Source organism: Sparus aurata, chromosome 12 (genome assembly GCF_900880675.1).
Source record: "Sparus aurata chromosome 12, fSpaAur1.1, whole genome shotgun sequence".
NCBI lineage: Eukaryota > Metazoa > Chordata > Actinopteri > Spariformes > Sparidae > Sparus > Sparus aurata.
The window spans coordinates 558389-569819 of record NC_044198.1 but is presented as its reverse complement, the minus strand read 5'-3'; the positions used below and the strand labels follow the sequence as shown (position 1 = coordinate 569819).

Here is an 11431-nt window from a genome sequence, read left to right as displayed (position 1 = left end):
TGACCTCAACCCCATTGAAGCTTGCAATTGAAGACTGACACAGCCAAGTATTCTGTGACATTACTAGAATCTGTCAAATCATGTTGGGATAACGTGAGACATCAGGTTTTTCACAAACGTGTGGAGTAGCCTTAAATTTGAAACAAATGCATTGTAGAAATATCTTGACTTTTGATTTAGACAAGATCAACCTCACTGTAAAATGTCACATCAAGACATCTTACAAATGATGAGACTTCAGAAATACCCTTTTTTGTTATAAAATATTTATTCAAAATTAGATGTCAGTATTACAGCTCCCAGCACTTTTCTGAATTTCATCAGTCACACTCTCGCATATATTTCTGCTTGTTTGCTCTGTTGGTAATTGAAATCCATTAGAATCTAATATTGACTTTTAAAAATGCAACCCAGTTCATACTTTTGAACCCAAAATACCTTAAATGACTTAAAATAATGTAGCCAAATATGAAAACAATACAACTCGCAGAAAGATACGTTAGAGGGCCCTGTTAGACTCATGAATGTATGCATAGAGAAAAGCTTCAACATGTTTGGTCAAACAAGAGAAACCCTCTGGAAGAAACACCTGCTCTTGAGATAGTTGTACCAATGAATGACTTTCTTCCTTCACACACGATAATAAGATGTACATGGAACATCAGGGTACATCATTATATACATTATGATGGGATCATTTCTGATTGACTATACAGTGTATGCAGTTTCTAGTGCACACTTAATAGCCTTCAATTTGAAATAGACACTGTCAGGACACTGTCTTGCTCACTTCAGGGGCTCTTTATATTTACATCTGAATATATCTTCACACTTTCTTGTTTTTATTAAAATAACAACCGTTGATGTTATGTCATGATTCCCTCTGTATGGGCTTATGCTAGGAGCTTTGGGTGGGAGATAAACCATATTTTTGTCTCGTTCTATCCTTTGGGGTGTCCTTCACATAGCTCTGAAGACATCTCTAAAGATTGTTGAGCTCCAGAAGGGTTTGGTCCAACACCTGGTGCATGTCCAGGTTCTCTTCTTTGGCTTGGGCCAGCTTCTCTGGAGGAGGAAACAAAGTCACCTGTGAGCTTATACATTTCCTGTCTGGGACCGGAGATTAGGTAAGTATTGTTGTTACCAACCATTATAGTGTTGGCTGGTACTGTTTCAACTCATGAGTCGCTGTGTGTCATCAGATGTTTTAAGTTAAAACATAGTTTTAATCTAGACCTGTTTTATGTGATAAAACAACAGCAGATACTTGCTGTTTAGGAGTTTCAAGTAAGCTATAAGTGATGGCGATATGGTCAGGGTCAGAGCAGACCTTAGGTCCACATGGTTGACATTGCTTCATTATTAGGCTATGCAGATATGCGAATCACAGTCACCTTGCCCCTTCCATTAGACCCCTCCTCTCAAGGCCAAAACTGTGACAAAAAGTTCAGACTGAAAATCAGTGAGACTGAAAAAAAAACTCACATTGTATAAATTGTGTCACTGAAAAAAGACAGACATGATGGAAAAATCTATAGATTGTCTTTGAAAAACACATCAAAATCCTCAAGATCAATGACTCCCCTTTCTATCTCTAATGCCTCAGGAAGGGAAGAGAAAGTATGGACACAGTCCTGTAATACAATGAGACAGCCTACTATATAGATTCAACTTTACTATTTCATACGCCATGCACAGAGACATACTTATGGATACATACATGGATAAATATGATGTTTGTAACATAATTGCCATTTCAATTTTACAGATGATAAATGATGTATATTACTCACTTATCCAATATTGTGTAGAGTATGCAATTTCCTTTTATTTGCATAGGCGTTTGGCTCACCCCCGCAGCAGAGAGTGTCAAACTTTTAAATATGAAAGCTTGAAACTTATAGTTTTTACTTTCTCTTGATTCTTTCTAAAGAAAAGAACATCTTGTGATCATGCTTGGTCCTCTTGGCTCTACTTTAAGGCCTCTTCTCTCTTAACCTTTTCATCACCTTTTGCACCCTGTCCCTGTACCCTTCACCGGTGGGACCTGCATGGTCCTGCCCTGAACTCAGCTGTATGCCAAGACACACAGAGCATGCAGCCCACAACCTTGGAAGCACAACTTAAATGAGAGAAGCCTGCTAAACTTGTTACTTCTGAAGGAACCCGCACACCTTGTCCATTTCACACTGCACAAAAACCCACCTGCTTGCATCTGGCTTTTGTATTTATTGTGCATTTTATCTTTATGTCAGCATTCACTCCTGCATTAACTGACTCTACAGCAGTCACAGGTATTTAGCAGCTCCAGCACCGACTGGCTAAGATGAAAACACAGTATGCTGGTGGACAAGCTAATTTTCACTCCTATTTGTCACACCCTCCTCCTTATCCTTTTGTTAATCGTTAGCAGCCAAATTTGCCTGATAAACGCAGATGTTAACGCTTTTATTTTTAAGAATAAAGTGCAGGGAATATGACTTGGTCTTACTTAGAAATTATGTCCTTGCTGTTTATCAAGTAGAGCCACTCCAACTCAATGTCTTACACAACAGAGTCTCTCAGTCACATTCACCAAACAATTGACAATAATGCTTAGTAAAAAGCATTGCTGGCTTGGAAGTAAATAAACAATGTAATGTAAACTCCTCTGCAACAACCGGGTCAACCCTTGGTCATAATTGGTCACATGCTTTTCTTTTTTACATTGGTAAAATGTAATGTAACTTACGTTACATTGAGACCAACAGCATTGGTCATTCCTTGACAGTTTGTGAACATCATACACTAAAAAGGAATTATTGCAAAAGATGAAATTTTAAGCAAGACAAGGTATTTCTGGTCAGACTCATGGTTCAGAATGATGGACTAAATGTGAATGTTTAGAGGGCATGCATTTTGAAAAATGTTTTGCCAGTGACTTTAATTAACAGTATTCTAAAACAGTAAAATGTTCTGCTATCAATTCATATGTTTGTAACAAGAGTTATATGATATTTATATATTATAGAATAGATATATTAGATTAGACAGAGTTTATTTATCTTACAACGGGGAAATTCACTTTTGCAACAGTTGAAGATGTACTCATCATGTACAGGAAGAAGAGTCAGAGAAATATGCATAAAGTTGAACGTTACAAAAGGCTGAAAACCCTTCAAAGTTCCTTCTTTCTTTACTACTTTGTGGTGTGCTACTAAGCAGTTAATCATCACTCACACACAAATGGTGAACAGAGGAAGTAAATGGAAAGAAAGAAGGCAAGACTGGAAAGAGAGAAAAGTCAAGAGAGCATAAATACATTTATTTCAGATGGAGAGGGGGAAACAGGTTTGCAAGGATATTTGAATAAAGAGAGAACATTCATTGAGTGAATCAGCAGACAAACATCACTGACTGGGTGAGCAGTAATTTCACCTTTTGTAAAATGACCAGTGCTGTGTAACACAGATACAGCTTACTGAAGGGTGGCTGGATTCAGCACATTACATTTCTAGAATGTTCTAGCCCCTGATATCACTGTGGAATGGAACAAAACAACAGAAGCAGGAGGAGAAGAGTTCAGACAGGATGCAGGAACAGAGAGGAAGTAAGAGCAGCTACAGTGTAGTCATGTCATTGAGGGCCAGGTCCAGCTCCTCACTGAGAGCCTTGCCCTTCAGCTTCTGAGCATACACCTCATCTGGAGGAGGAGGACACACACACACACAATCAGGATCAGGATCATCTGATCAGGTTGGATATTAAGTTGAGACTTGAAGCTCATTCAGCTAAATTATTTAACCCCAGATTTCTATAGACTGGACCCAAATATACACACACTGAACAAATCATGCAGAGTTATCAGGGAATGCTCCACTCAACACCTCCAAAAACAATAAACAAAAAGCATTGTTTCATACTGACTCCGGTACGCACTGTGAGTGGATTGTAATGATAGCAGGGGTTACAGCAGATTGCACCTTTAATAGCAGAGAATGCTCACACATGCCCCAGCTGGTTGATGGTCATTTGAATGTTTACCAGGATGGATGTTCCAGGCATGTGAAAGTTGCTTTCATATTTTACATCTGCACTATAAATAAATATTATTCATCACTTTTTATGCTTTCCTCTTTTCATGAATTTTTTTTGTTCATATGTTATACTGCCATTTTCTCTATGAAACATTTTACACAAAGCTGCATGCATGGGTGTGATAGAAACTCCATGTTTCTGCCTGTGTGTCTATAAGTGTGTCCATAAACATCTAGCTGACATCTGTAGTATAATTTGAGCTCTATACACCTGCTGTGGAATCCATGTAAATGTGGGCTATGTCCAAGTTACATTCAAAACACAGGGTGGCACTTGAGAGCAACGTAATTACTGATTTGAGACACCCAAAACCTCTACAGATGAATGAATGGAGCAATGTCTGCCTGCCTCAGACCACATCCCTTTCATTTCCAGTGCTAGCTAAATTGTCTTCCTAGCTGTGCCAATGAATGGCATTTTATCAGGATGATAAAATAATTTGTTGGTGACCCCTGCCGACAAAGAAATGTTGTGTGGAAGCTACATGCCCTGTGAGCAAGCAAATTAATTAAGCAAGTCACTTGTAAGGATTGTAAGATTTCAGTTTTTACGGAGACACACATCTGTACTATACATTTATAGACTGGAGAATAAGTTTACTCCCTTTGCTTGTCATTGTACAACTTGCAATATTATAATATTCTTATAAGTGAAACTGGTGCTAGCTGTACATTTACACACTAAGAACAAGCCAATGAACCAAACATGCAGTAATAAGTGAGGTTAATCAGTGCTTCCAATCATCAATGGCTTCATCAGTTAAAAGTGCAGTATACAGCTCAGCCAGTCATCACTTCAGTTCCAACAGCAGAACTGTGAAGATGTTTGTTACTTATACTGGTTTCATTATTCACTGCAGCGCAGACATGTTATAGGTGTCAGTGGAAGTACATGTGAGTGTTGAATACCTTCCAAATCATCAATAGTCTTCTCCAGCTTGGCCACAGACCTCTCTGCAAACTCTGCACGGGTCTCAGCCTGGGATACAAAACACAGCACAACATGTGCAGCACACAGTCAGACATGTATGAGGACCATCTCTCTGTTCATTTAGCTAATATGGAGAAGTAAGCAACAGAAACAGTAACAGTAATGCAACTAAAAATCTCACCTCCTTCAGTTTATCAGTAAGAACTTTGATTTCTTCTTCATATTTGTCCTCCTTTTGCGAGTACTAAAATTCAAACATAGAAAACTATTAACAAAACATGATTCAAAAATATTTACAATGAAGTTATCAGCTACGTAAAGAGGGCAGAGTTCAGAAATGGATGGCAGATACACTTCTTTGTTGTGTCATATTGGGAGATTATTTGAATATCTTTTAGAAAGGAAAGTAGGATATTTGGTGTCTAATAGGGTTTGAAACACAAAATAAACAGTGAAATGTTCAGAAAGCTGTAGTACATTTGAATCATGTCATTATGTTACCTTAACCATAACTTTGTGCTCCTCACATGTTAATACAGCACGTAGAGGATCAGTCTAAATAACCAGGGGTTTTATTTGAGTTTAGAGGTCTTGGGAAGGTCTACTGCATATGTGAAGAAAGTAGAATAAAGTCTTGATTGATGTCATCTGGTTGCCAAGTTGTATTGTAGGTAATGTAGGCCCCAGGTTTTTAAAAACAGTCCACTGGTCTAGCATTGCACTCCTAATACACCGCAGGACTCATTATCAACAAATGATGAAAACTGAACCAGAGAGATCACTTTTTCTATTCAACGTATTCTTCTTTGTTTTCAAAAGACCCTACTGCATTTTTCAAGGTATTTCCAGTGAGTAATTGTGGACTAGTGGCCTTGGCAAGAGTTATAGTGGCTGATCTTTAAAAAGATCTTAATCTTGAAAAAGAAAATTGTATTTGTTTGATGACTATTGGTTTTAAAGTATTCTAAGGTCTACACCTCATACATTAGTATGGACTGCACAGTTTGACTGGCCAGTCCTAAGGATGAATGCCCATCAGATCTTACTTTACCTTCTCAGCCTGGGCTTCCAGTGACTTCAAGTTGTTGGTGACATTTTTCAACTCTTCCTCGAGGTCACCTGATTTACTGAGCAATGTAAGAAAGAAGAGAAGCAAGAGAAAAAAAATGCACTGATTTGAAAGGTAGGCAGGCAGAAGAGGTTGAACCCTGACACTGTTTGAAGTTCCACTCCAACACTGTCTTACTCAAAGACAGAAAAATTAGCTTCATCTATCATAAAACTAATCTCTTTATATCTGACTTTGAGTAAGACATAGAGAAAGGTGTGTGTATATATATATATATATATATATATATATATATATATATTTATATTTATACCAAATTAAAGTATAAAACTGTTGTTATTCTGCATTTTTCTTCTTGTCAACAAACCCCATAAAAAGATATCTGAGGTAACAGTCTATTAGTTCAGCCAAATTCCAATCCAATTCCAAGCCCCTACGCCCTCTTGCTACCCTAAGAGGATAGTAATCGCATTTTCTTTTTGTTTGATAAAACTATTTACATGCACGTTGTATTTTGGAACCAACATGCTGGTGAGCAGTGTTACACATGATGATTTGAATTGGCTTGATTGTCTGTGTAGTGCAATTTCAGCGACAGGGGAAAAAAACCAAGGACCTAATCAGATTAGGAATCGCAAAAGAAGCAGTGGATTGAGTTTGTATTTGTTCAATAATAGTGTTTGCTTTGACAAGCTTACTAAAACATTAGCATCAGAAATAGGCAACTTTATTGATCTAAGGGGATTTGCTTTGTGCAAGAAAAGAAATGTAACAGCATAGAGACATTCTGAGAATAACAGATATCAAAAGGAGAGAATAAAATAAAAAATATTGTATTTAAAGAATTGTCACAAGAGTGACTCCACACAAAGTTACAAACGCCTCCGAATTAGATTTTTTCATTTTTTTAAAGGCTCAGTCAGCTCAAAACAATTTGTATTTCTTGGTGGCTAATTTCAGCTGCAGACCACTACAGATTTTTGCAAAGGACCTCTACGGGGCAGAAAAGTAAGACTTATCAGACTTAAAGAATACATTCTAAGCCTTATTTTCCCCTGGGAGCAGGAGGGGGTGAACACACATTCCTGGGGTGTTCTGGTGTTGAGCACTAGTGTGTAGTAGAGGGTGGGTCAAAGTATCAATCTAAACTGGCTGGTGTTTATCCAATATCCATTTGCAGAGTGTGGTACTCAAGCCCAGAGTGTACATTTTTCAAAAGTCAATATAATGGGTGAGATTTTGTTAAATGTTGAGCTTAAGTCAACAAACAGCATTCTGATGTAGCTGTTCTTATGTCAAGATGTATGAATACTGAGTGTTAGGCAGGGGATGTAGCATCCTCTGTGGATCTCTTGGAATATATACTGGTGAGGGTCCAGGCTGCAGTCCTTGTCACTTTCACGGATAAGTTTCTTTTTTTTGTTTTCGTTTTTTTGTTTTTGTTTCAGGCAATAGCAGGTTATTTATGGATTCTGTTTTGTTTTGCCTTGGATTACTCAGGCAACAAACATAGTAGCCTCAGCTGTAATGGGAGGAGATTTTGGTCCTGAAAGGAAATTCTGAAGATAGCACTCAGGGCTTAACAGTTTTTGTACATCCTGCATGTTCTTTGTGCATAAACTGTGACTAACCCTAACCCATCACAAAAACATTGAACAATCAATCAGTGTCTGCTACGGTCCATGTAATCACAACATCTTAATTTTGATTCTGCCTGAAGTTTGTAAGCTACCCCAAACTTTTGACATGCAAAAAAGCAAGTTCAAAGTTTGGGGTAGCTTACAAATTTAATTATTCTTTTAAAAAGAAAAGCCAATTTTTTTTTACAAAATACCATTAAATATAATAACAAAATTGAATTGATCATAAATACTTTTCAAACATCATTAATGTGGTAAATTACTATTTTAGCTGGAAATAGCTCATCTTTAATGGAATATCTTAAGAGGTGTACAGAGGAACATCACCCTTCCAAAGAGGCGACTACGGGTTGTTGGCTTTTTAAGCAGAATAGCAAAGAAAAAGCCATTACTGAGACTGGCCAATAAAAGGAAAAGATTAAGATAAACCAAAGAACACTGACATGGGACAAAGGAATACTGGACTAGGGGACAAATTTAAGTTTGAGGTGTTTGGATCACATAGAAAAACATTTTTAAGACGCAGAGAGAATAAATAGATCCTGGAGGAGTGCTTGACGTGGTGGAGATAATGTGATGTTTGGGTTAGCTTGGTGCTGGCATAAAGGGATCTTGAATAAGGGAGGCTATCACTCCTTTCTGTTCAGGAAGTATGGAGTGACATTTCCTCAGATTACATCAACAAACTGACAGCCAAAATGCCAAACATCTACATGACTAATTGCTGCAAATACTGGATTCTTTGATGAAAGCAATCTTTGAATGACAAAATTACCATTTCAAGTAAGTAATCCACATTTCTCAATGTCTTGACTTTATTTTCAATTCATTTGGCAACTCTTTTCATGAATTATGTGCAAGGTTTATTGGAAAACATAATTTTCTGGGGGGTGATCCAAACATTTGAGTGGTAGTGTATAGCACTATAATGTGTTACTTCTGTGGCGTATTAATGATTACAATAATCCTCATCTTCTCCTAGATAAATATAAATGGATACATAAACACATAATTGCATTGTCTAATGCATATTTTCCTAACCCCTTTCTCAGCTAACTAAACCTATGTGCCTTTGAATCAACCTATTGTTGCTTTTAATCTTATCATGGGATTTGTTGACAAGGAAAACAGAATATCACCAGATTTATCCTTTTAGTTCAGCTTAAAGGACATGCTTGATATCATTGAGCAAAAGTGCAGGTTAGACAGAAAACAGAGAGACAGGCTGAGACCTTGCAGGTCAGAGGAGCAGAAGGCAGCGGGTCAGAATTAGACCTGGGTGGATTTTGTACAGTAACTACCTCTTCTTCCCCGCACACCATGGACTTCAAATTCTGGTCCATTAGCCTGAGCTCCTCCTCCAGCTCCCTCACTCGCCTGTAGGTTAGTCCAGGAGGTCAGGGGTGAAGGGGGAGAGTGAGTACAGCAGCCACAAAAAAATAACAAACAGTAACAACTTGCATACAGGCAGTGGTGGTGTATTCAGGCATTCCATTAGATAAAAAGACACAGGAAAAAACAAAAACATCCTGAGGCCAGATGAATAAAACTGTTGATTGTGTGGATTCCTTGATAAAACTGTGTCTGCGCAAAGACAAAATATGAAAAGAAAAACATAACATAACATTCGTTCTTCAGATTTATATAAAGCTGTGTGTACGCCTTAACATATAACTCATTGTGGGAACGGTTATGACCTTAACTCCCATAATCAATGGTGTGTGGATGTAAAAGCGCCCATAACCATCTATTTGCATATGAACTGTATTCATTCCCCCACTCATGTGAAGAATGGCAAAGAAGAAAAAGTGACTGATTGTGTTTCATCAGCGAGGTACTCCAATGGCATCAGAACAGCTGTCATTATACACAACTGTTATGCACAGCTAAAGCACCAATACCACTAATTCATCACATGCATTTGTCAAATATCATCCCGGTCTCAATCCTCATTATTAGGGCTGTAATCTCCTAGTCGACTGGTCGATTTATTGGTCGATACGTTTTGGCTCGACCAAAATTCTGATTGGTCGATTTTTGGCGTGTTAATAACATGCTGCTATGGCAGTGTGTAAACACGCAGCGGGTCATCTCCATCCCAATGCTGTGTGTCCTGCATATGGCATGTTTGACATCATCAGGAGGAAAGTACCAAGTGCTAATGGGGGTGTTTTAAGAGCACCCCTGTTTCACAGGTAATAGTGTGTCTTCAGAACATCCCCCTTGTTTACACTATTTTGGATTAGCCCAGCCCACTACAGACAAACAGATTGAAGAACGTACTAGAAGGCCTCGGTCCGGTGGTTTGTTAAATATTTATTTACTCTTAAGCGTTTCATTTAAAGTCATTCCTGTTCTACCATGTCAAAGACATCAGCGGTGTGGCAGCATTTTATAGAAATAGAAAATGGAAAAAAAGTCGAATGCAAAGTTTGCCAACAACAGTTATCACAGCTCGACAACAAACATGGCATATCAGCTAAAAATGGTAAGCTACAGACTCTCTCTGTGTGAGTACACGCACAGAGCGAAATGATAGTGTCTGTCAATTATTATAGCATAACAAAAACAATTGTCTAAATATTCCTCAACAGCTCTTGTGCTGATATCACTAGTTGACATAGTATATTTTCGGAAATCATGGGCTATGATATTGCGCAGATGCACGTGATGCAAAACACTGTCAGAGTCGGCAGACTCATTTTAATTAATTCATTTCAATGCAAAACAATAGGGTCAAAAACGATTTAATCTAAAGCAAATAGACTACTAGTCTTTATGTTTATTTTCAATTAATTAAGCTACCAGATAATTTAATGAATACCAGATCAATTAATACCAGATCATGAGAAAAAAGGCTTGAGCATGGTGTTTGTTCGTAAACATCGTTTGTACATCTGGCCCCTGGTCTCTGTGATTAGTCTAGCAGTTTGTGATTCATACATGGCTTTATGGTGCTAGAATACAAGTTCTAGTGATGAAATAATAAGGTCAATAGTCAATTAGTCAGTCATAAACATTTTTTATAGCAACTTTAAGTAGATTGTTCGCATTTTTTCAGATGAGTCACACTGTTAGTATGAACAGTCATGATATTATGGTAAAGTAAATGACAAGAGAATGTGTGTAATAACATGCTGTCAGAGTAGTGATCACATGATCTACAACAACATGAATTATGTACGGCGGCTCTTGTGTCGGTGTGAGTTTTCATGGTGCATGGGTTGACTTACGCCTCAGCCACCTCAGCGCGCTCCTCCGAGCGCTCCAGATCCCCTTCCAGGATCACCAGTTTACGTGCAACCTGCAAACATTTAGCACACACTCAAACCACTCCTCCAAGCTAATACAACAAATATATTTTCTCACTACTACATACTATACTTATTGTGTATAGTATGCACTGTATTTGTGTGTACTGTATTGAGAAAAGGGACAGAGCCATTTTCCCATGAACATTTTAAGTCTTAATTTAATACTAGTTCCTAAACTCATTACCCTCCCTCCATCAAATCTTGTGCTTTTCTAACAATAATAGCTAGTATATTAAATTGAAAGAATTGCATAGTAGAATATGAGTTTATCACTTTCAAACAAAATACCTTTTGGTATTTTGATATTGGTATTACAATACTTCTTATCACCCACCTACAATGTAGTACCAAGTTCCCTCGCTAGACAGCTTAACAATCATTCACACCTGGGCTCACCTAGC

At 37.8% G+C, this 11431-nt stretch overlaps 1 protein-coding gene across 8 annotated transcripts in view; it reads right to left on the bottom strand.

The window, feature by feature from the left end:
• Positions 1-249: 249 nt before the first annotated feature.
• tpm2 (tropomyosin 2 (beta)) overlaps positions 250-11431 on the bottom strand; it is a 29884-nt gene continuing 18702 nt past the window's right edge. For 2 of the 8 annotated variants that reach the window (XM_030436060.1, XM_030436065.1), the window contains 5 exons: positions 10950-11020; positions 9018-9093; positions 5189-5251; positions 4986-5055; positions 250-1065 (listed from right to left, as the gene is read on the bottom strand). In XM_030436060.1, coding sequence (XP_030291920.1) covers positions 983-1065; positions 4986-5055; positions 5189-5251; positions 9018-9093; positions 10950-11020 — 363 coding nt within the window. In that variant the 3' untranslated portion in view covers positions 250-982. Of the gene's footprint in view, positions 1066-3283; positions 3683-4985; positions 5056-5188; positions 5252-6058; positions 6135-9017; positions 9094-10949; positions 11021-11431 lie in introns of those variants that run through there. The other 6 variants (XM_030436058.1, XM_030436062.1, XM_030436059.1 and 3 more) reach the window with 3 other exon arrangements.